This window comes from Lineus longissimus, chromosome 13 (assembly GCF_910592395.1).
Source record: "Lineus longissimus chromosome 13, tnLinLong1.2, whole genome shotgun sequence".
NCBI classification, from domain to species: Eukaryota; Metazoa; Nemertea; class Pilidiophora; order Heteronemertea; family Lineidae; genus Lineus; species Lineus longissimus.
The window spans coordinates 10,480,001-10,505,371 of record NC_088320.1 but is presented as its reverse complement, the minus strand read 5'-3'; the positions used below and the strand labels follow the sequence as shown (position 1 = coordinate 10,505,371).

Below are 25,371 nucleotides of genomic sequence, written 5' to 3'. Positions count from 1 at the left end.
AATCTTAGGGCACTGTTTCTGCTTCTAAAGATAGGCTGTGAGATCCTGCTATGTGCTCTGGGTAATCTTAGGGCAGTTTTCTGCTTCTGAAGATTATAAACTGTGTGAGACCTGACTTTGTGCTCGAGCTTATCCCTTGATATATGACTGGGAATTTAGTTGGTAATCTTGCGGCAGCAGCTGACTTAGTCGTAGGAGAGACTTTTCTGTGTGGTCTATTAGGCCGTTCGTGACAGATTCATTTAAGACAAAGTTTTATGTCAGTTACTACGGCGAACGATAGACTTTGAGTGTGAGACTCGATCTGACTCTTAGAGAAGTCTATATATCGTATGTTGAATCATGGACCTATAATAGGTCCATGGTTGAATTCACCATGGGCAGTGTGCCAGGGTTATCTCGAGCAGCATTTACGCGGTTTTTCTTCCTGTGAGGAGTACCATATAGGTCCATGGTAGTACGGGGGGACAACGCTTGGGCTTGCAAAATCCAGACGATGGCCTTGCTATGCGTTACATTGTTCCACTAGTGGAGATTGAATAAGCGCCCAATTAATCCTTCGGGTAGATCGTTATCGATTGTTCAAATGACCAGTAATGGACAGAGTACTTTTATTCAGTCGGCATGTGCCAACAATTCATCGTGTAACCATGTTGTAATCAAGCTTGCCTCAGGCATGTCAGGTGTGAAAAGCTTAATAGAATTGATCAGCCAAAATGACAAAGGCCCAGGGCCAGACAATACCCGCCAGCACTAAATGGTTCCGATGCTTGTCCGAAATTACATGAATGTATCACGTGACCCAAACACGAGGTAATTTATACAACTTGGAGGCCCTCACATTCATAGCTCATTTTCACTCTGGGGTTCATTCCGCGAGATGCAGTCCTCAGGCTCGGATCGTACTGCTTCGGCCCACCCCTCTACACCGGCGGTATGGTTGAAGGAGGGACACTCCCTACGTGGCAGAGACATGTTCCCGGTCGCCGCGCGCTTAGTTCATCCGGACGAGGTGGATCCAGAGAATTTCGCCAGTCTGTCAAGAAGATACCCTCTTACATCGTATTCTTTCGACGACCTGGGCAGTGAATTCAAAAAGCTTACTGGGTATGACATTACGGTAAGTTGTGCTTGCCGGTTTCTAGTAAGTGGAGGACAGCTCGGGCATGGGTCATCCCCCCACCTGTAGGTATTCTGCCCACGGCCTTTAAAGCGCAACTTTTACTAGAATAAAAGTTTATGAGTAGGTCTCCAGCATAGCATATAATGTGTCTCTAGACTACCATGTAGAATATACCTCCACGGGGTATCTAGCCGGACTTCTGATTCTATGTTTCTTAAAATTTAAACGATTCAGTAAATTGATTTGCAGGCGGTCCTGGGCATGGCACAGATGGATGACAGCATTTGCAACCGAAGCCTAACAGTCCACCATGCAGTGCTACAGGCAAACCTGACAGGAGCCCCTGCGGGCCAAACCCTTCAGGCATGTCAGGCTAAGGAGAAAGGCCAGAAGAGGGTAAGCAACGTTTTCCTGCTCAGACGTTTGATTTTCGGGTTATATTTTTGCATAGTTGAGAGGGGATTCCCTATAACTGCAAATTTGCTCGTTATTCCAATGATGTCCCAACCGAATCTTCATGCACTCTTTCCCCGGGGAGTATAAATTTGCTGTCACGTTCACTAAGGCATAATGAGGTCAGCTCCAAGCAGCGGGGAAGAAAAAAAAAAAAAAAAAAAAAAAGCCAGATTTATGGTAATATATGCCGTGGTAAAACACCTTTTCCTGGGGATATATTATTCTCCCAATCTATGAACGACATGTCGGGCAGGGCCCCGAGCAGGATTCCTACTTATAATGTAATGTCAATACAAAACATCATTAGTAACTGATCTTTCTCTCGTTCCTTTAGAAAGCCCCAGAAGCCGCTGCAGGGGCACCCCCCAACGTGGAGCAGGGAGCTGACAATAACAATGTCCCGGCTCCTCACGCTGATAATGAGGATCCAGCAGTACGTCTAAAACTCCTAGAGAAGGGGAGGTCAAGCGCATAAGACAGACGCAAGAAGGCACATCAGTCCAAACAGCCCTCTCTCAGGTGAGAACCTTGGCTTTGCGGACCACAACCCCAAATGGCGTCCTCCTAGCCTCCCTCGAAAGCCTTTATGACACGGCTGTAGCCTCTGATCATACTGACAAGGAGCTATACAAGATGGCTCTGAAGGTCAGTAGGGAGAACGATAAATCTGGTAACTTACATGGGCTTGTAACACGGCTTTTGGGTACTGAGGGTGCTAAGAAAGCCCAATCTGCAGTTGACGCCTGGAAGAAGTCTGTTAAAAAAGGGCCAGAAAGATGCCAAGGAGAAGCCTCAAGACAAAGATATTGATAAGGATAACGATCCCAAGAATAGTAAGGACAAGCCAAAAGAAAGCAGTGACGTTCTTATGCAACTTATACCTTTGTTGCTTCAAAATAATGGTGGTTCATCCTTTAGAGGTCGTGGCAGGGGCAGGGGCAGGGGATTCTCTAGGCTGTGTTACCTCTGTAGGTCATCTGAGCATTTTCTGGCCTCTTGCCCCCTAAATCTCCAATCGAAAGTCAAATCTGAGCATAAATAATTGGTTTCAATTCTGTCAAAAGAAGAAGTAATGTTGAAACAAATTTTGTAGTAAGCGCCTCTGGTTGTTGACTTCAAACGTCATCACTTCAAGTAAAACTATATAGTGCCTAATGTCTTGATACCACTGTGCCTCAGTTGGGTAAATTTTCAGTAAACTTTAAGGTAGTGTTTCGGTTGGATTTCTTTTTCCTGTTCTATGGGGTCACACTGAACCCCGGTGAGCGGGAGAGAGAGGTCGGACCCTGGCACTCGCTTTGGTGACCTTTCCTGGTTCTGAATTTCAGTCGAGGGTCCAACCCGACAGATGGGAACTCAACACCGGATTCGATCCTCTAAAAGCTACTTCCGAACGTAGGTCACCAAGGCGGACCGAGTGTCGGGGTTCGGTGCCCTCTCTCTCTTCGCCCACTGTGCTGTTACTAAAAGTTTGGGATGTCAAAGGTAAAAACTGACAAGACTGTCTTGACTCACTCTCCCTAAGATACCCTAATTCGTTCGTAGCGGGGCAGCTACACACAGAAAAGCAAAACTGGTCCATACTGCTCGATCAGGTTAATGATAAAGATTCTAAGTTGGTGGAAAAGTGGATTTTCAACGAAGTTGAAATAGTGGATTTCTTTCAACCTTTTAAGGGTTACTTCAAAGGGGAATTCTATGACTCAAAGCTTCCCCCGGCAATGGTCTTTCATAACGCGCCAAATTGTGCCCAACACAAAGAGGATATCGTGAGTCATCTAGAGGAAGGTTTGCGTAATGGTTCGCTTGAGCTAGTAGGAAAGGTTGGAGAAGTAGACCCCCCTCATCTTGTGATGCCTCTCCTGATGGTTGATGGCAAAAGGAAAAAGAGGCTCTGCCATAATGAGCAGTTTTTGAACTTATGGATGCGCCACATTCCGTTCTCTCTTGAGGGTCTCTCTCTCCTTCCTTCCCTACTGGATCAAGGGGATTTTATGGCGTCGTCTGACGAAAAATCAGCCTACTTGAAGTTCGCTTATCTCCAGCTTCGCGAACCTATTTTGGGGTACAGTTTGCTGGATGGTACCTAAGGTACACGGTTCTGCCATTTGGCTGGTCGGAATCGCCATACATCTACCAGACCATTGGGATGCAGGTTACGTCATTCCTGCGTCTCCGTGGAATGATTACAACTCAGTACCTCGACGATAGATTCCTTGGCCCGTTGAAATCCATCATTGCATCTAAATTGAATCAGACCGGATGGTCCATTTATTTCAATGCAGCCATCCTTGACCTCTTGGGTTTCTTCATAGAACAGAATAAGTCCCTCTGGTCCCTGTCTTAGCAATGATCCACCTTGGCCTTTGTATTCACTCTGATTTGAGACAGTTTAGCATCCCAGAGGCTAAACGGGAGAATTTCAAGATCTTACGGGAAACCATTTTAGAGTCGGAAGCTGTGCATGTCAAAACTATGGAAAAATTCATGGGCAAATGTATGTCTTTTAAGTTGTGTATCCCAGTCGCAAGGCTATACATCCGGATCATGGCTGCCAGCATTTCAAAGGCTTTGAAGTCAGGGTCCCCCATCAAAATTTGAGAGCGATCTTAGGGAAGAAATTCTCTTCTGGGGCTGCATCGATAACTTTGAACAGGGATCAACATTTTCCTGGCGGCATGTGATTCCCAGGGTAAAACTCCGGTTCATCACGTTGACTGTGAATTTATGACAGACCTGAAACCTCTTTGCGCATGCCCTCTACGTTTGGCTTATAACACAGTTGTAAGTAAAATCTCCCAGATGAAATCCATCTTCATAGCTTTGGGTAGATGCCACCCCTGGGGTCAGATCCTTGGTAACCCGGCTATCTCCGAGGATATATCCATTTATCAGAAACAAGTCAAAGTGGAACAGAGCAAGGCTCATGTGACCTCCAAACAGGCCAAACCCATTTTCATATCGAAGCTAAGGTTGTTGGCGCTCTACTTAGAGCGTCACTTGGAATCAGAATCGGAATCTTCCGAATCATTTATCTTTGCTAGAGACCAGGCCCTATTCAAGCTTTTATTTTTTTGAGGCGACCGGTCCCACGATCTTGGACTGATGCTCTGTCAAGAACTGAAGGAACTCCCAAACCATGAGGGCTTCCTTATCAGGCACACCTGGGGTAAAACAGCCAGAATTGATAGGCCCAAGGTTTTCTCGGTTCTAAGGTGTCAGGACAAATCTTTATGCCCAGTGGAGGCTATAGAAAGGTATTTTTCTATTCCAAGTGGTGCGCCATCACATGCATGTTATGCTGATAAGATTGGGGGATGTTGCGAATCTCCACCCACACAGACTGACTACGCTAACCCCTGCCCAGCAGGTATGCGTGTTTTATACAGAGTTTTATCCCAAACTCATCCCCAAACTCATACATATAAACAAAGCATAGAAAAACAGGAAACAAGTAAATCAACTATATTTTGGCTTTATTACGAAATAGGTTTTAACACAAAATAGAATTACAACTGCTCTATATATATATGTACTGGACTGCCTAGGAAGACTGCATGCAATTACTGCTCCAGAGACCGTATTAATCTTGACTGTGGGTAGCCTGTATAACTGCATGACACCGGATACCCAGGCCTATACTCGAGAAATTACGAACGTGGTAAGGCATTTGGTAGACTTCTCTCATTGATAAAATCCTGTTCAGCCTGAGAAACAATATTTAGATTGTGCATAAGCCTGGCATTCAAACGGGTCTGGTTAGAGCAATCTGCCCTGGTATAATGCTTAGCTGATGCCTCTGAAGCCCAGCCAATATGTTGCATCACGGCGCCTAGGTCCCTCCCATCACCTGTGGCTGCGTGAAGAGATATTGCGCAACCTCCTCTGAAGCTGTGAGGGGTTTCCCCCTCGTCAATACCAAGGGAGCGCAAGTAGAATTTAAGTCTAGCGTATATCGCTTCGTATGAGAGTGGCTTGTTTAACACTTGGCCTTTCCACACTGGACGGAACAGGAAACCACACCCAAGATTGATACCAATGGACTTTGCCACAGGTATATTTCCAAAGTGGGGTGACGTCATGTGCACGTGAGCTGAGCGGCAATGTCATTATTGTTTGGAACACGACAGGGACGGATGTGACGAACGGATGTCGGAGAGGAACAAACTGTGCTCCAGATGAGGGATTCTATTCCAAGGACAGTGTGATCTTACCCAACCCGCCCTCCCTTGTCTGCTTGGGACTCAAGTGCGCTCTCTCTGCATGTTGTGCAAGTTGCGATTCGCAACATCCCCCAATCTTATCAGCATAACATGCATGTGATGGCGCACCACTTGGAATAGGTATATTTCAAAGCAATATCACGTGTTGAAAAATGATAGAAGCCATACACTGACAGTTGAATATTGTAAGTATGACCAGTGAAAGATATAACAAACCAATAAGCAAGTCAAACACTTGTCAAAGACCAAATCTTGTCAATGAAGTATATGAACTGATACTGAAATTTAAAAAATATCGCAAATCACATACAACTTTTATCCCAATTGCAAGGACATTTTCATGAGCAATTTTCTGAGAGAACAAGGATTCAAAACTATATTTTTATAAAATGCACAAATAAAGCCACTGCTACAATTTACATGAAGTTTTGAACATTTTATATAGATTGACAGTGATGCCTCCATCAGCAATCCATGCCAGTGGATGTTCAAAAGTCGTATCCACAGTATATGATGTGTGTGTGTGTGGGGGGGGGGGGGGGTATATAGCTAGGATGATTCCATCATGGCAGTTGACTGAAGAAGCAGTTGGCTAGCACACAATGTCAATGGTGGCGAGTAGTTGGTGGTTGGGAGAGGGGGGTATATAGTTAGGATGATGCCATCATGGCAGTTGACCCAATAGATGCTGTCGCAGTATAGAAAATAGGTGGGGGGAATGTGGGAAACTAAACACAACAGGAGAAGGATAGGTATTTTTGCCCGGAGATCAGCATAATAATCCCAAGACCCAAGTGTACTGCCAAATCACGTCATTTTTGGAGGAAGGTAGGCCTGGCCTCCGCACCGGCTATTGAGACCTGAGGGTAGCGCGTGCGTTTGAGTTAGTGCGCATGCGCTTTCTACGGAAAATTGAAAAAGCTACTGTTGTGGATGAGTGGTTTCAGGTTTCACGGTAGGATTTTATCATGGAAACAGGGAAATAGACATTGAGACCAATGTACTTTCAAGATTATTGCATTATAAATGGGACCAGACCGTCGACATATTGCCACACCCCATGATATTGATGAAATCGTTGTCGAAACGGGCAGCCCCGGACCGATCATGTTGGTGCGCGTGCGTACTACGGAAAAGTTAGCAGACGGAAAATCTTTTGCGGAATTTTGCCAGTTCAAAGCACGATTTTTTCGCGGAAAGAGAAAAATAATCTCTGGCAGCGATGCAGATTGTTGTTTAATGCATTTCGATTTGCCCCAGGGTATCGTTACACTTTGATTCGGCCCTGTTTTGACGAAATCTTCAACCGAACAGCGGCTTCTCTGCGAAAACATGGTAGCATCCCGCTGAATTGTTTGGAAAAAGAAAATCTCTCCCCAGGTAAAATGCTGTGCATTAGCGTATACGATTCGCGTGCAAAAATGTCACCTGGGCGCGGAGGTTTTCTGGTTCCGGTCAACCGGGTAAAGTTTTTTTCGTTGACGGTATACACACACACATTCGACCCTTAACCATAAAGCTCGCTCAAGAGCTCCCTAATATGAGGAAGGCTCGGGCCTTGATAGGGAGCTCTTCGTTATTAGGGCTGGTGAGCAAGAAGACTCGGGTGGTGGGGGGGGGTATATAGTTAGGATGATGCCATCATGGCAGTTGACCGAAGAAGCAGTTGGCTAGCCCAGTTGACCGAAGAAGCAGTTGGCTAGCACACAATGTCAATGATGGCGAGTAGTCCGTGGTTGGGAGAGGGGGGATATAGTTGGAATGATGCCATCATGGCAGTTGAACCAATAGACGCTGTCGGAGTATAGAAAATAGGTGGGGAGAATGTGGAAAACTAAACTGAAACACAACAGGAGAAGGATAGGTATTTTTGCCCGGAGATAAGCATTTTTAGCCGCCCCCCTGTCCTGAATAATTTGAGGTCTCACTAGCCAGTGGTGATCAGGTGTTAATCTTAAAGTTATAAGGCATAGAGGTGAAATTCTTTCAAATTTGCGTTATACAGGGTGTCTCATGCATTGTGCTACATCAGTCTGTGCATGACTGTATGTCTAGACGGCGTTGAAACTTGGTCAGATGTATTCTACAAGAGACAAGCTATTGAGAAATTTATAGGTTTGTGTGAGAGTAAGGTACTGCAAAGTCTACAGCCGCTGGAACAGGGGTATGCATGAAATGACGTCGCATCATTTTTGGAGGCAGGTAGGCCTGGCCTCCGCACCGGCTAGTGAGACCTGAGGGTAGCGCGTGCGTTTGAGTTAGTGCGCATGCGCTTTCTACGGAAAATTGAGATGGCTAGTGTTGTGGACGAGTGGTTTCAGGTTTCACGGTAGGATTTTGTCATAGAAACGGGGAAATAGACATTGAGACCAATGTACTTTCAAGATTATTGCATTATAAATGGGACCAGACCGTCGACAGCTTCCAACACCCCATGATATTGACGAAATCGTCGTCGAAACGGGCCTCCCCGGACCGATGATGTTGGTGCACATGCGTACTGCAGAAAAGTTAGCAGACAGAAAATCTATTGCGGAATTTTGCCAGTTCAAAGCACGATTTCTTCGCGGAAAGAGAAAAATAATCTCTGGCATCGATGCAGATTGTTGTTTAATGCATTTCGATTCGCCCCAGGGTATCGTCACACTTTGATTCGGCCCTGTTTTGACGAAATCTTAAACCGAACAGCGGCTTCTCTGCGTAAACATCGTAGCGTCCCGCTGATATGTTTGGAAAAAGAAAATCTCTCCCCAGGTAAATTGCTGTGCATTAGCGTATACGATTCGCGTGCAAAAATGTCACCTGGGTGCAGAGGTTTACTGGTTCCGGTCAACCTGGTCAAGTTTTTTTCGTTAACGGTATACACACACACATTCGACTCTAACCATAAAGCTAGCTCAAGAGCTCCCTAATATGAGGAAGGCTCAGGCCTTGATAGGGAGCTCTTCGTTAATAGGGCTGGTGAGCGAGAAGACTCGGGTGGTGGTGGTGGTGGGGGGGGGGGGGGATGGTGGTGGTGGTGAGGGGGGGGTATATAGTTAGAATGATGCCATCATGGCAGTTGACCGAAGAAGCAGTTGGCTAGCACGTCAATGTCAATGATGGCGAGTGTATTATCACGGCAGGGACGCCTTTGAGTGCCGGATAAATCGGTTTTAGATGGACCGTGAACAGACTCGACCGAACTCGCAAGTCAGCCATCATGTAACAACTTTATTATTACTGCGCAGCCGCAGTAGGGACAACAAGATACAAGGCGCCAATTATGAACAGCTCTCAGTACACTACATTCCTCCCTCCTAAAGACCTACTACAAGCAAACATCAGTCCAACCAATGCTCACATCGTTGTCTCAAATTACCGTACTCAATGATATCTCTAAAGTCTCTTGAAATTACCTTGTACCTGGAACTTAGTACAGTGTTCTTTATAAACGTATCAAAACCAAATACCCGAAATATACCTGGGTAAAACACATACAACACATGACTACTAACAGAGGCTATGATCCTCAGTTTCAAAACTGTTACCAACATAATCAGAACTGTAAGATGCCCAATGTCCCAACTTACACAGTGATTATCAACAAACTCTGAAAACACACATGATCATAACAAACCTATCGACTGTTAGTGAGTGTCACTACTCTCACCCATGACTTTCAATCAGTCTGTCTGGTCCTTTCCGGTTTGCTCGTCTTGGGTATCTTGGAGAAGTTCCACCAACCTCAGAACGCTCGTTTAACCCATTGGGGTTAGATAACGGTGCCAATGCACTACCAACAGAAGAACCCGGAGTAGGAGTGTCCACAGGATCGGGTGACACAACTTCCACAATAGGAGCGGGCGGCGGTCCTTCAGACTCTAACCTTGCAGGTTCAGTTTCGCCACTTTCCTGCAAATGATCAACATGAACATAGCGGTTGCGAGATCCAACGCGAACGACATATGACTGTGGTCCAAGCACTTTCACCACTTTACCAGGGAGCCATTTCACATTTCCTCCTCCCCTCGTATTCTTAACGCGCACGACCTCGTTTTGACTGAATGTACGCATTTTCACTCCACGTTGATCATGAATGTCCACCATCTTCTGCTGCTTCTGAGTCACAGACTTGTTCAAGTCTGGTCTGAGGATAGAAAAACGGGTTCTAAGTCCACGTTTCAGAACTAGGTCAGCGGGCGACTGACCCGTTGTACAATGCGGTGTACTGCGGTATGTAAGAAGAAAATCATCGACGCGTTGCTTCGCCGACAATTTGGGTTCTGAACCCTTCCTTTCTGCATAGTAATGTTTCTTGAAAGCCTTCTTTGCTTCCTTGACAATGTTCTCAGCAGCCCCGTTTGTCTGAGGGTGGTATGGGGGTGAGAGTGTGTGCTTAATCCCATTTCTGCTACAGAAATCTTCGAACACCTGCGATATGAATTGAGGGCCGTTATCAGAAACGCATGCTATCGGTAGACCGAAGCGCGCGAACCAACTGCGTAAGACATCAACGGTTTTCTCAGCAGTGGTGTTCTGATACATCAGTTCAATCTCAACCCATTTGCTATGAGCATCAACTAGCAGCAAATAGTTCAACTGTTCAAGGTATCCAAAGTCAATATGCACACGTTCCCAAAACTTGGTTGGGTATGGCCATGGAATCAATGGTACTGGTCCTGGGTTGCTTTGGAAAGCAAGACACGCGTCACAGGATTTAACCAGTGCTTCGATATCCACATCGATACCAGGATACCATAGATAACTTCTTGCCATCGCTTTCATGCGAACCATCCCAAAATTTTCATGATGTAGCTCCTTTAACAAGCGACTACGGAACTTAGGCGGAATCACCACGCGAATTCCCCATAGCAGACAGCCTTGGTCCGCGGAAAGTTCATCTCGACGTTTCCAATACTCGACTATCCGGATCTTTCCCTTGGTCTGGCCATCCATGCATGACATAGTGATACACACGTGACAAGATCGGATCTTTCCTAGTTTGCTCACTAATGTCCTCCGCAGAAACTGGTAGTTCATCAACCATACTGAAATAGTTGATTTTCAACTCAGTAGCAGTTTGACAGTCATCTACTGGGAAGCGCGACAACATATCAGCATTTGCATGATCCTTTGATCGACGGTAATAGGCCATTAGTATCAGAGCCCATCTCTGCAATCTGAGCGCAGCTAGGGTCGGTACCCCAGTCTTTGGTCCAAATATGGTAGTCAATGGCTCATGATCTGTAATCAACTCGAATTTTCTGCCATACAAATATTTATGGAATTTCTTAACTCCATAAATGATTCCAAGTCCCTCTTTTTCAATTTGCGCATAATTACGCTCGCTATCGGTCAATGATCGCGACGCAAAAGCTATCGGTCTCTCGGATCCATCTTCCATGCGGTGCGAAATCAAAGCTCCAACTCCTGTGGGCGAAGCATCGGTAGCTAAGATGAGAGGCTTAGCAGGGTCGTAATGAACCAAGATACGATCACTAGTCAGTTCGTCTTTAACACTTTGCAGCGCCTCATCACACTCATGAGACCACTGCCAGGGAGTATCATTGCGCAACAACCTGTATAGCGGGGCGAACTTGGTCGACATATTGGGTATGAACGACCCATAATACCCCACGATCCCTAGAAATGTACGCAGTTCGGATACATTCTCCGGTTTTCTCGCATTCAGAATTGCATCAACCTTGTCTTTCATGCATGCGCGACCTTCAGCGTTTATCATATGTCCAAAGTAGGACACTTCTGGAACTTTGAATTTGCATTTAGGTCTTTTGGCAACCACATTGTGATCTGCCAACTGCTTTAGCACTGTGTCCAGGCTATCCACGTGCTCGGGAATCTTGGTCCCAATGAGAATGTCATCGAGAATGCTTGCCACACCCTTCTGGTTTCCTAGGATTCTATCAATCACGGATTGGAATATAGAGGGCGCTGATTTAATCCCGAATGGTAGTTTTCTGTATCTATATAATCCCTGATGCGTATTTATAGTACAGAGTTCCCTCGAATTCTCCGTCAATTCCAACTGTTGGTATGCATGGCTGAGGTCAATCTTTGAGAATACCTCACTACCGGCTAGCGTTGCAAACAAGTCCTCTGAGGTTGGTAATGGATACGCATTATCCTCTATCAGCGGATTTATTGTCACTTTATAGTCTCCGCAGATCCTAATCTGTCCATCACTTTTAGGTACAACAACAATGGGTGATGCCCATTCACTTGTGGTACATTTTTCCAACACACCCGCTTTCTCTAATCTATCTAACTCTAGGCCTACTTTCTCCCTTAGAGCATATGGAACAGGCCTAGCTTTCTTGAACACCGGACTACATGATTCTTTCAAGCGAATATCGGCCTTGTAGCCACGGATGGTACCCATCTCATTTGAGAACACATGAGGGTACTTATCTAACACTTTCTGAATTTCAGGATCACTTGTGAGTGACATCACACTGAACAAACGATGCCAATCTAGCTTGATCACACTAAGCCAATTGCGCCCAAACAATGCTACTCTTTCGCCTTTGGTGACGTACAGAGGGAGCGAAGCCGTTTGCCCATTGTAGCAAACCTCGACCTTAAATTCGCCCATGACTGGAATTTCATCACCGGAATAGCTTTTCAATTTCACATTGGTTGGAGACAATGGCAACACATCCTTGAATTTTTCCTGATATAACTCATGCGGAATGACTGACACTGATGCGGCAGTGTCGACGGTGAATTGCACATTTTTGCCTGACACACCAACATCGACCTGAATTTCTGAACTTGAATCTCTCGCCGAATATATCGAATACAGCTCCTCGTCAGCTGAATCCCGTTTGGACTCAGTCACGTGATACTGCTTCTTGTGGCCTTGCTTTGTTCTGCAAACCTTGGCGAAATGTCCCATCTTTTCACATTTGCGACATTCTACATTTTTAGCAGGACAACAATCATCTTTACCAAAGTGACCTTCGTTGCCACAACGATAACATTTGCCTTTCTTCTGCCCTTTTGGACCACCTTTGGGCCCTCTGTAATCATGCTTGGGCTTGCCGCCACTGGCACTCCCCCTCTTGGACGAGTGTGAAACACGATTTACAGAGTCAGCACTAGAGCTTGCACTTGAGTCAGCTTTTTCACTAGTGCCTAGGTCCATTGACCTCATTTGGTAATCGACCGCTTCCAGAGCTCTTGCCAAGTCCTGTGCTTGCTTTAGAGTCAGATCAACTTTTTCTAGGAGTTTCCTACGAAGTTTGGATGACTTACATTTATCGATAACCTGATCCCGAATATCCGCATCAACGTTAGTAAAGTTACAAAACTGTGCCTGTCTACGCAGCCTTGCCACGAATTGATCCACAGTTTCGTCTGCTTCCTGCTGCATAGCCCGAAACACATGTCTTTCGTATGGTTCGTTAACCTTGTGTACGAAGTGTGCATTTAGTGTACGTAATGCCTTCTCATAGTTGGTAGCCCGATCAGCTACAGCACGGCCGTCAGCATCCACCGTAACGGCTGGGCCAGGGTCTGTAAGGGTCTCAAAAAGATCTTGGACTGCCTCCCCCGCACAGTGGAGAAGCAACGAACACTTGCGGGCATCGGCTGTAATCGCCTTCGCATCTACGTAGTATTGAAATCCACGGCGCCATTTTAGCCATTTTGTACCCAGTGTGTTTGGATCACCGCTCATATCAAACGCCTTGACAGCGCTTATTTCAAGATTGTCTGTCATCTTAGCTTCTCACCTGGTCGTACTCGTCGCCAATGTATTATCCGGAGGGCTAGAACTCGGCAGGGACGCCTTTGAGTGCCGGATAAATCGGTTTTAGATGGACCGTGAACAGACTCGACCGAACTCGCAAGTCAGCCATCATGTAACAACTTTATTATTACTGCGCAGCCGCAGTAGGGACAACAAGATACAAGGCGCCAATTATGAACAGCTCTCAGTACACTACAGCGAGTAGTTGGTGGTTGGGAGAGGGAGGGGGGATATAGTTAGGATGATGCCATCATTGCAGTTGACCCAATAGACGATGTCGCAGTATAGAAAATAGGTGGGGAGAATGTGGGAAACTAAACACAACAGGAGAAGGATAGGTACTTTTGCCCGGAGATAAGCATAATGATCCCAAGACCCAAGTGTAGGATTTGAATTCAAAAAGACATTAGCCGACCCGCTGTCCTGAATAGTTTGAGGTCTCACTAGCCAGTGGTGATCAGGTGTAATCTTGAAGTTATAAGGCATAGAGGTGGAATTTTTTCAATTTTGCGTTATACAGGGTGTCTTATGCTTTGTGCTACATCAGTCTATGCATGACTGTATGTCTAGACGACGTTGAAACTTGGTCAGATGTATTCTACAAGAGACAAGCTATTCAGAAATGTATAGGTTTGTGTGAGAGTAAGGTACTGCCAAGTCTACAGCTGCTGGAAGAGGGGTAGGCATGAAATGACGTCGCATCATTTTTGGAGGCAGGTAGGCTTGGCATCCGCACCGGCTACTGAGACCTGAGGGTAGCGCGTGCGTTTGAGTTAGTGCGCATGCGCTTTCTACAGAAAATTAAAATTGCCAGTGTTGTGGACGAGTGGTTTCAGGTTTCACGGTAGGATTTTGACATGGAAACAGGGAAATAGACATTGAGACCAATGTACTTTCAAGATTATTGCATTATAAATGGGACCAGATCGTCGACATCTTACCACACCCCATGATATTGACGAAATTGTTGTCGAAACGGGCAGCCCCGGACCGATCATGTCGGTGCGCATGCGTACTATGGAAAAGTTAGCAGACTGAAAATCTTTTGCGGAATTTTGCCAGTTCATAGCACGATTTCTTCGCAGAAAGAGAAAAATAATCTCTGGCAGCGATGCAGATTGTTGTTTAATGCATTTCGATTCGCCCCAGGGTATCGTCACACTTTGATGCGGCCCTGTTTTGACGAAATCTTCAACCGAACAGCGGCTTCTCTGCGTAAACATCGTAGCGTCCCGCTGAATTGTTTGGAAAAAGAGAATCTCTCCCCAGGTAAATTGCTATGCATTAGCGTATACGATTCGCGTGCAAAAATGTCACCTGGGTGCAGAGGTTTTCTGGTTCCGGTCAACCGGGTCAAGTTTTTTTCGTTGACGGTATACACACACACATTCGACTCTAACCATAAAGCTCGCTCAAGAGCTCCCTAATATTACCTTCCGTGCATTTTTTTTACAAGTGATTGAGCTCCATCCATACAGAAGAGGCTAAAATGAGGAAGGCTCAGGCCTTGATAGGGAGCTCTTCGTTAATAGGGCTGGTGAGCGAGAAGACTCGGGTGGTGGTGGTGGTGGGGGGGGGGATATAGTTAGGATGATGCCATCATGGCAGTTGACCGAAGAAGCAGTTGGCTAGCACGTCAATGTCATTGATGGCGAGTAGTTGGTGGTTGGGAGAGGGGGGATATAGTTAGGATGATGCCATCATGGCAGTTGACCCAATAGACGCTGTCGCAGTATAGAAAATAAGTGGGGAGAATGTGGGAAACTAAACACAACAGAAGAAGGATAGATATTTTTGCCCGGAGATAAGCATAATGATCCCAAGACCCAAGTGTAGGATTTGAAACAAAAAGACATTAGCCGACCCCCTGTGCTGAATAGTTTGAGGTCTCACTAGCCAGTGGTGATCAGGTATTAATTTTGAAGTTATAAGGCATAGAAGTGACACTTTTCGAATTTGCGTTATACAGGGTGTCTCATGCATTGTGCTACATCAGTCTATGCATGACTGTATGTCTAGATGACGTTGAAACTTGGTCAGATGTATTCTACAAGAGACAAGCTATTCAGAAATGTATAGGTTTGTGTGAGAGTAAGGTATTGCCAAGTCTACAGCCGCTGGAACAGGGGTATGCATGAAATGACGTCACGTCATTTTTTCGAGGCAGGTAGGCATGGCCTCCACACCGGCTAGTGAGACCTGAGGGTAGCGCACGCGCTTTCTTCGGAAAAATTGGAATGTTGTGGACGAGTGGTTTCAGGTTTCACGGTAGGATTTTGTAATGGAAACGGGGAAATAGACATTGAGACCAATGTACTTTCAAGATTATTGCATTATAAATGGGACCAGACCGTCGACATCATGCCACACCCCATGATATTGACGAAATCGTCGTCGAAACGGGCAGCCCCGGACCGATCATGTTGGTGCGCATGCGTACTACGGAAAAGTTAGCAGCCTAAAAATCTTTTGCGGAATTTTGCCAGTTCAAAGCACGATTTCTTCGCGGAAAGAGAAAAATAATCTCTGGCAGCGATGCAGATTGTTGTTTAATGCATTTCAATTTGCCCCAGGGTATCGTCACACTTTGATTCGGCCCTGTTTTGACGAAATCTCCAACTGAATAGCGGCTACTCTGCGTAAACATGATCGCGTCCCGCTGAATTGTTTTCGAAAAAGAAAATCTCTCCCCAGGTAAATTGCTGTGCATTGGCGTATACGATTCGCGTGCAAAAATGTCACCTGGGTGCAGAGGTTTTCTGGTTCCGGGTCAAGTTTTTTTCGTTGATGGTATACACACACTCTCTAACCATAGAGCTCCCTAGAGCGCCCTAATATGAGGAAGGCTCAGGCCTTGATAGGGAGCTCTTCGTTAATAGGGCTGGTGAGCGAGAAGACTCGGTGGGGGGAGGGTATATAGTTAGGATGATGCCATCATGGCAGTTGACCGAAGAAGCAGTTGGCTAGCACACAGTGTCAATGATGGCGAGTAGTTGGTGGTTGGGAGAGGGGGGGGATGATATAGTTAGGATGATGCCATCATGGCAGTTGACCCAATAGACACTCTCGCAGTATAGAAAATAAGTGGGGAGAATGTGGGAAACTAAACACAACAGGAGAAGGATAGGTATTTTTGCCCGGAGATAAGCATAATGATCCCAAGACCCAAGTGTAATTAAGATTTATATTCTAATTCAAAAAGACCTTAGCCGACCCCCCCCCCCCGTCCTGAATAGTTTGAGGTCTCACTAGCCAGTGGTGATCAGGTGTTAATCTTAAAGTTATAAGGCATAGAGGTGACATTTTTCAAATTTGCGTTATACAGGGTGTCTCATGCATTGTGCTACATCAGTCTATGCATGACTGTATGTCTAGACGACGTTGAAGCTTGGTCAGATGTATTCTACAGGAGACAAGCTATTCAGAAATGTATAGGTTTGTGTGAGAGTAAGGTACTGCCAAGTCTACAGCTGCTGGAACAGGGGTATGCATGAAATGACGTCGCGTCATTTTTGGAGGCAGGTAGGCCTGGCCTCCGCACCGGCTTGTGAGACCTGAGGGTAGCGCGTGCGTTTGAGTTTGTGCGCATGCGCTTTCTACGGAAAATTGAAATGGCCAGTGTTGTGGACGAGTGGTTTCAGGTTTTACGGTAGGATTTTGTCATGGAAACAGGGAAATAGACATTGAGACCAATGTACTTTCAAGATTATTGCATTATTAATGGAACCAGACCGTCGACATATTGTCACACCCCATGATATTGACGAAATCGTCGTCGAAACGGGCAGCCCCGGACTGATCATGTTGGTGCGCTTGAAACTACGGAAAAGTTAGCAGACGGAAAATCTTTTGCGGAATTTTGCCAGTTCAAAGCACGATTCTTCGCGGAAAGAGAAAATAATCTCTGGCATCGATGAAGATTGTTGTTTAATGCATTTCGATTAGCCCCAGGGTATCGTTACACTTTGATTCGGCCCTGTTTTGACAAAATCTTCAACCGAACAGCGGCTTCTCTGCGTAAACATCGTAGCGTCCCGCTGAATTGTTTGGAAAAAGAAAATCTCTCCCCAGGTAAATTGCTGTGCATTAGCGTATACGATTCGCGTGCAAAAATGTCACCTGGGTGTGGAGGTTTTCTGGTTCCGGGTCAAGTTTTTTTCGTTGATGGTATACACACACTCTCTAACCATAGAGCTCCCTAGAGCTCCCTAATATGAGGAAGGCTCAGGCCTTGATAGGGAGCTCTTCGTTAATAGGGCTGGTGAGCGAGAAGACTCGGTGGGGGGAGGGTATATAGTTAGGATGATGCCATCATGGCAGTTGACCGAAGAAGCAGTTGGCTAGCACACAATGTCAATGATTGATGGCGAGTAGTTGGTGGGTGGGAGAGGGGGGATATAGTTAGGATGATGCCATCATGGCAGTTGACCCAATAGACGCTATCGCAGTATAGAAAATAAGTGGGGAGAATGTCGGAAACTAAACACAACAGGAGAAGGATAGGTATTTTTGCCCGGAGATAAGCATAATGATCCCAAGACTCAAGTGTAATTAAGATTTCTAATTCAAAAAGACCTTAGCCGACCCCCCCCCCCGTCCTGAATAGTTTGAGGTCTCACTAGCCAGTGGTGATCAGGTGTTAATCTCGAAGTTATAAGGCATAGAGGTGACATTTTTCAAATTTGCGTTATACAGGGTGTCTCATGCATTGTGCTACATCAGTCGATGCATGACTGTATGTCTAGACGATGTTGAAACTTGGTCAGATGTATTCTACAAGAGACAAGCTATTCAGAAATGTATATCATCATCATCATCATCATAGGTATTCCGCTTATTTAACCGAGTCGATTTTTGCGGTTTCCGTTTCTTGATTTAACTTGAAAACATGTGCGTGCGGGCACCACTGACTTGCCTTAATCTCAAACACAAAAAGGGTGGGAACTGTGCAATGTATTTACAATGTTCATAATAACAGTTTATTTGCGTACATACTACTCCGTCCTTATACTATCACTACACCTCGGCAAACTTTCCTGGCTCGTTTGCCCAGTGCCTGTCCAGTCTCGCTTTGAAACAATCTATTGACGGCGCCGTCACCACACTCTCTGGAAGGCTATTCCAATCCTTTGGAATTCTAACCATGAACGCATTCTTTCTTTGCAGTGTCATTGGCCTCGTTACCAGTAGTTTTCTGCTGTTGCCCTTGGTATTGTATCTATCATTCACATGATGATATGGCGCCAGGAGGGGAGAGCTCTTTTCAAACAGATTGTATGTGAGGATCATGTCACCTCTCCTCCTCCTGTGCGCCAGTGAGAACATGTCTAAACTCCTTAGCCGCTGGCTGTAGGTCAGTGTTGACATTCCCTTTATCATCTTTGTAAAACGTCGTTGTACTTTCTCGACTTTCATTATGTGTTTGACTTTCGTACTGTTCCAGACTGGGGCCGCATACTCTAATATGGATCTAGCCATGGAGGCAAATAAGAGTTTTCCAGTCCTCGGATCTAGGTGCCTTAGCGTCCTTTTGATAGTGAAGGATACCCTGGTTGCGCTTGCACAGATTCGGGCAATATGCTCCTCTGGGTCCAGGCTTACCGATGTGGTATAGCCAAGGTCCTTGACTGAGTTTGACGGCACGATCTCTTCGAAGCATATCCGGTATTTAAATGCTGGCGCCCCTCTCCCCAGACGTAGCAACTGACATTTGGATGGGTTGAAATCCATCTCCCAATGTCTTCCCCATCGGTGAAGACAGTCTAAGTCTCTCTTCAAGGACTCACAGTCCTCAACAGATTTGATTTCCCTGTACAACTTCACATCATCAGCGAAAAGCATAAGCGTGTTCCAAATACCAGCCGGAATGTCGTTTACAAATATAACAAACAGAAGTGGTCCAAGCACACTGCCCTGAGGCACCCCGCTGACTACTGGAGACTCTTGACCTCCCATTTCCTATTTCCACAAATTGTGACCGGCTCTCTAGGAAACAGCGAATCCACCTTACACACTGATCGTTTACCCCCAGGCTCTTCACTTTTGATAATAGTCTACTATGAGGCACAGAGTCGAATGCCTTCTTAAAATCCAAGAATAAAACATCGACGCAGCCCCCCTATCTAGGATAGCTGACCAATCTTCGTTACATTTTAGTAAATTGTCCACGGTGGACCTACCAGGTACAAAACCATACTGGGATTCTGTGAGTTTCTGGCCTTTTTGTAAGTAATCCATTATCGAGTCTCGTATTATAGCCTCCATTACCTTGCACACAACCGATGTTAGGCTTACTGGCCGGTAGTTACCCACCAGATACTTATGGTCCTTTTTATGTATGGGGGCTATCCGAGCCTTCTTCCAATCCTGTGGTATCTGACCATTTAACAGCGATTTGTTGAAAAGGGCCGCTAGTGGTGGAGCTAGCTCGTGAGCAAGCTCTTTCAAAACTCTTGGGGACATCAAATCAGGGCCAGGGGCTTTGTCAGGCTTCAGCTCCCTCAACTTCTTTTCTACTTGCTCGGTCTTTATGACAATGTTAGCCTGGGTGTCGTCACTATCGATCCTCTCATCCTCAAAATGTGATTCCACCTTGAAAACACTGCTGAAGAATTTGTTGAACTCCTCCGCCTTTTCATAATCATCGGTCACCACCTTGCCATTTACCTTAAGGTCAGGAATTTTACTCTTGGACTTACATTTCTTTCGCACATATCTCCTGAACCGATTCGGGTTTCTCCTGGAATCGAGAGCAATCCTTGCTTCATGCTGTTTGACCGCCTCCCTCGTAGTTTTCCTAGCCTCTCTCCTTGCTGATTGGTACCCTATGTAGTCTTGTCCTTCTCGAGTTCTCAGGTATCTTGCAAACGCCTCTTTCTTTTTACGGACTTTCTTGAGAGCATCTGGGTTTGCCCACAGTGGCTTTTTCTTGGCTCTGGGTTTGCTTCTTACTGGAGTAAATCTGGTCTCTATTTCAAAGATTTTATTTTGAATCTCAGTCCAAGCTTTGTCAACGTCACACCTCAATACACAGTCCAATAACATCTCCCCGTTCACATTTTGGCGCATTTTTTCAAAGTCAGCCCTGTCATAGTTCAGAGATTTTTGACGTCCCAAGGTCTGACCCCCGTCTTGTCTACCTATGACTTTGTCCCCCACCTTCAGAGTGACACACAGTACCACATGGTCACTTTCCCCCAGATGTGGAAGGTATTCAATATCGTCCACTAGTCCATCATCTCTTGTTAGTATTAAGTCAAGCAGACTTGGCCTATGCCCGGTTCCCGCATGGGCTTGTCCACATGCTGCGTCAAATAGTTTTCAAGGAAAAAATTTAAGAAGATAGTGGATGGGTCAGTTACGGCCTTATTACTCTGGAGCAGATCCCAGTCAACACCAGGCAAATTAAAGTCACCCATAATGATTAGCTCCTTGGAACGTGGTGTAACCTGTAACATGTGTCTCAAGTGATTTATCAGTGCATCATTATCTGCCTTGTTATTCACAGGGCTCCTGTAGATTAGACCATACCTCGTGCCCCCCGCTGTATCTACCCAAATACTGTCTCTATAGGAAACTTGTGGTGTTACACGCGCCACACCAAGGTTATCTTTGTAGTAGAGAGCCAGACCCCTGCTCCCCCGGCACAATACCTCAAAACTTGAATACCCTTCTAGTTGAATTTCCACACTTTGGGTAGGTTCCCTAGAATTTTTTGGCACAACTTCAACCACACCTACCACTTCTGGCAGCTGCTCACTACAGGTTAACTCAAGTTCGCTCATTTTGTTTGTAAGCTGGTCCGCGTTTGTGAAAATACATTTCATAGATGACCTAATGTTGATGTCCTTTTTTTCCCCCCTCTTGGGGGCCCTGACGAAAGGGCCGCTTTATAATTTGACCATCCCTGATCACCAAATCAGATTCCCCATTCTTTTCTCTTTCTTTTATCTGTTGACGTAGGGCCTTGTACCGCTCTCTGTCCTCTTTCGGCCTGTCTATAGAGAACCTGATGTCTTGGTCGACGTTCTGCCTTTTCATTGACTCAATAAAGATGTCTCTCTGCATTTGGTTTTGCAATACTAGTTTTATCATCCTTCTCTTATCATTTTCCCACTTTCCTATCCAGAAAAAGGTTTTCATAAAAACGGCCCACACCCTTCCCTACAATGTTTGATTAAAGGATAGCTCCTGGAATAAATCACTATAGCGATAATCGGGAAAACTAACGCACCTGCATATTTCGTATATCATTATTATTCCAATATAGGACTGTATATCGCTCAAAAATTTGCGTTTGTACCAATAAAGGTGTTTTAAATCCACTAAACACAGAGTTTATGGAGGGCGCCATTTTCTCACTTTTTTCGCGATCTCTCCTCCAAAACCGGAGAATCGTGACGTCACGTGTGCAATTCACATTGTCAGTATTGTCACAATAGCAGTCAGCCGATTGATAATTTGAGATCGTGTTATTGTATTGTTATCAAGGGGGCTTCAGATGATGAAAGCTACGTTGACAGCAGTGACACTTCGATGAGCAGCGGGAGTTATGAAGATTTGGATGTAGGGGGAAATGTTGGTGTACAGGGCTACCAGTTTGAGCCGGAATATGAAGAGGGGGAGATTGAGTCATTGACGGCAATGACGCTATGGCTCAAGCTATTGAAGCTGCAGCTGGACCCGATGTCAGATGGCCAAACTGAGGACTATGCACCGAGGCATTTTGCATTCAAGCAATCCATATATTACGCGAATGTCCAAATAAAACGAAATTAGAATGATTTAATTGCGTGAAATCTTGAGACATGCGAGAGAGATCGCGAAGAAACGGATATTGACATGGATTCACACACTGCGCACGCGCGAAAAGCGGTGACAAGCCCACAATATGCACGATCGGTGCTTAGGAATTTCAGCCAATCACTGCCATTGCACACACCGCGTCATCACCGAGGGAAATTTGACTCAAAATGGCGCTGTCCATGTCAGTAAAATAGGGACTATTAATATCAATTTTTCTCCCTGAACTATAATATTTCTTCCACTTTCAAAAGGTTTGTGGTAAAGAGGAATACTCATTTAATATATTTCCATTGGTTTCGTTCAAAAAGGCTGCCAACGATTTATTCCAGGAGCTATCCTTTAAATCATCTATTTTTTTCTGATCATCTGCTTTCCTTAGCTCACTATTAAGTGCATCTGACTCCTGCATGTTATAAATCATGACATTTGTCTCTAACAACTTGTCTTGTCTTATTTTTGCCCCTAACTCCTCAATACGTGAGTGAACCCGACCGATTTTGTCATCTATTTCACTCGAGATACCCTTCTTAGCATCTTCAATTTGTTTGGCCGTATTCTGTTCGAGTTCTGGCAATTTGTATAGGTTGTATAGGTTTGTGTGAGAGTAAGGTACTGCCAAGTCTACAGCCGCTGGAACAGGGGTATGCATGAGATGACGTCGCGTCATTTTTGGAGGCAGGTAGGCCTGGCCTCCGCACCGGCTAGTGAGACCTGAGGTCAGCGCGTGCGTTTGAGTTAGTGCGCATGCGCTTTCTGAAAATAGAAATGGCTTGTGTTGTGGACGAGTGGTTTCAGGTTTCAAGGTAGGATTTTGTCATGGAAACGGAGAAATAGACATTGAGACCAATGTACTTTCAAGATTATTGCATTATTAATGGAACCAGACCGTCGACATATTGTCACACCCCATGATATTGACGAAATCGTCGTCGAAACGGGCAGCCCCGGACTGATCATGTTGGTGCGCTTGAAACTACGGAAAAGTTAGCAGACGGAAAATCTTCTGCGGAATTTTGCCAGTTCAAAGCACGATTTCTTCGCGGAAAGAGAAAAATAATCTCTGGCAGCGATGCAGCTTGTTGTTTAATGCATTTCGATTCGCCCCAGGGTATCGTTACACTTTGATTCGGCCCTGTTTTGACGAAATCTTCAACCGAACAGCAACTTCTCTGCGTAAACATCGTAGCGTCCCGCTGAATTGTTTGGAAAAAGAAAATCTCTCCCCAGGTAAATTGCTGTGCATTAGCGTATACGATTCGCGTGCAAAAATGTCACCTGGTGCAGAGGTTTTCTGGTTCCGGTCAACCGGGTCAAGTTTTTTCGTTGACTGTATACACACACACATTCGACCCTTAACCATAAAGCTCGCTTAAGAGCTCCCTATTATAGCGCCCAAAATTGGGTGAAAAAATACAGGGTGTATTGATCTCCATGCAATTGAAAGGCCTGACAGTCTCCTTGAAGACAGTCAATCAGTCTTTCTGAACTGAAGACACCTGTGTTGGGACATGGGCTTCTCTGCAAGAAGATAGTTTGCCTACCTTTGTTGTCCGACAAGGGCTTGTGAGGGTAGTTCTTGATAATTTATAAACATGTAGAATAGCTTGTCCATTCGGGGTCTATTCATGTCATCCTCCAATAGACTTCTTGCCCGCCCATTATATGTTAATCATACATGTCGGAGAAAATGCGAGTTTGGATATCGATTTTTAAATTGAATATCTCGTTGGACCCAAGCTCAGTAGGGATCAGGGTCTGTTTGTGGCCCATGCATATAACTGGATTATTGTATCAGACAATTAGTTTTCCTGCACATTTTTACTCATTACACCAGGAGACGCCTTTGAGAACGCAAGGCAAAATGTTGTGTGGACTGCAAAAGGCACTTGGAGTTAAATCCACAAAACTTTTGAACTTGCCACGTCTTCGCCAGAACTAAAGGTTCGTAATTTGTCCATTCGGGGGTCTAATTATGTCATCCAGGCTGCCATGAAAGGACGGTTCATAGTCGAGTTTACAGTACAGATTTAGAGAATTTTCATAGTTGTAAACATATCATAATTCCTTGTTCTTTCAGATGAATACGATTATTGCTGTTCTATCCTCTCCCTGACATCAGCCAATGTCCAAAGCCGGCAGTGAATGTCAATCCTAAAGTCTCCTCCTTATGGATATACGCACAACGACAGTGGATTGGTATTTCAGTGTTTCAGTGTATCATCGGTCAGTGTCTCCCGTATTTCAGTGTTTCCCTATTGTTACGTTATTCGCGGATAAGCCAGTGGTGATCAGGTCGGCAGAAAAACTAGTTCTTCAATCTCGAGTGATTACCATGGATACAGAATTCGTATGAATAAATTATGACGCATGTGCCAAATATGGGAAACAAAATGGCGTTCCTCAGTGGAAAAGGAAGATCATGTGTTATTGTTCGGTCACGTGAATGTTGCGAGATTTTATTCAAAATGTTGCCATGTTTTTTTCAAGGATTGCCACATATATTTGAAAACAAGTTGACCTACATTTTCAGGAAATTTTGCATCATATTTTCAAATTTTCTTGATACATATTTTAATAAGTTTTTAGCTCAGCTGAAAAAGTCAGCGGAGCTAGTCAAATAGCTATTCGATTGGTGTCCGTCCTTCCATCCTTCCATCCTTCCATCCATCCATCTAGCCATCTGTAGACAAAGTTGGGCATTTTGTAATCATACAACCGAGGCACTTCAAATCTAGTCTTGCTTATAAACACCGCAAAAAATGTTGCTTACGGAAAAAAATTTGGGCGATTCGACGCAAATTCAGCTCCCCAGGAGGCAAAATGCGTAAATGAAAAAACAATTTTTTGACGCTCTATTCCAGCAGATAAAAGCTTGAAATAAATTTGAAAAGGTCTTCATCATACAGAAGTTTTGATATAAAATAGATTAGTGTCGATTTATATCACCAGTTGGCGGTAGTGAGCAAAACTGTTGTTTGACCCTGGATGTTTCCGCTTTAAATTTCCCGCCG

General features: G+C 45.1%; 1 protein-coding gene across 2 annotated transcripts; it reads left to right on the top strand.

Moving 5' to 3' along the window:
- Window positions 1–309: 309 nt before the first annotated feature.
- On the top strand, window positions 310–24,859 carry LOC135497949 (uncharacterized). 2 transcript variants are annotated; one of them, XR_010448972.1, is made up of 5 exons: window positions 310–1,120; window positions 1,373–1,519; window positions 1,914–2,098; window positions 2,908–3,064; window positions 24,438–24,859. XR_010448972.1 is itself a non-coding variant. In XM_064787999.1 (4 exons), exons 1-3 carry the CDS (start codon window positions 881–883, stop codon window positions 2,052–2,054), a joined length of 528 nt encoding a protein of 175 aa, XP_064644069.1. In that variant the 5' UTR covers window positions 310–880; the 3' UTR covers window positions 2,055–2,098; window positions 2,908–3,070. The 2 variants fall into 2 exon arrangements, 1 of the variants encoding a protein (XP_064644069.1); XM_064787999.1 differs by lacking the exon at window positions 24,438–24,859 and having other exon boundaries at window positions 2,908–3,070.
- The last annotated feature ends 512 nt before the right edge of the window (window positions 24,860–25,371 follow it).

Bases quoted from the DNA above. Each gene is read 5' to 3' on its own strand.
- LOC135497949 (XM_064787999.1), top strand. From the start codon at position 881: ATGCAGTCCTCAGGCTCGGATCGTACTGCTTCGGCCCACCCCTCTACA. The intron at 1,121-1,372 runs GTAAGTTGTGCT...ATTGATTTGCAG, and splicing joins TTACTGGGTATGACATTACG to GCGGTCCTGGGCATGGCACA. The intron at 1,520-1,913 runs GTAAGCAACGTT...TCGTTCCTTTAG, and splicing joins AGGAGAAAGGCCAGAAGAGG to AAAGCCCCAGAAGCCGCTGC.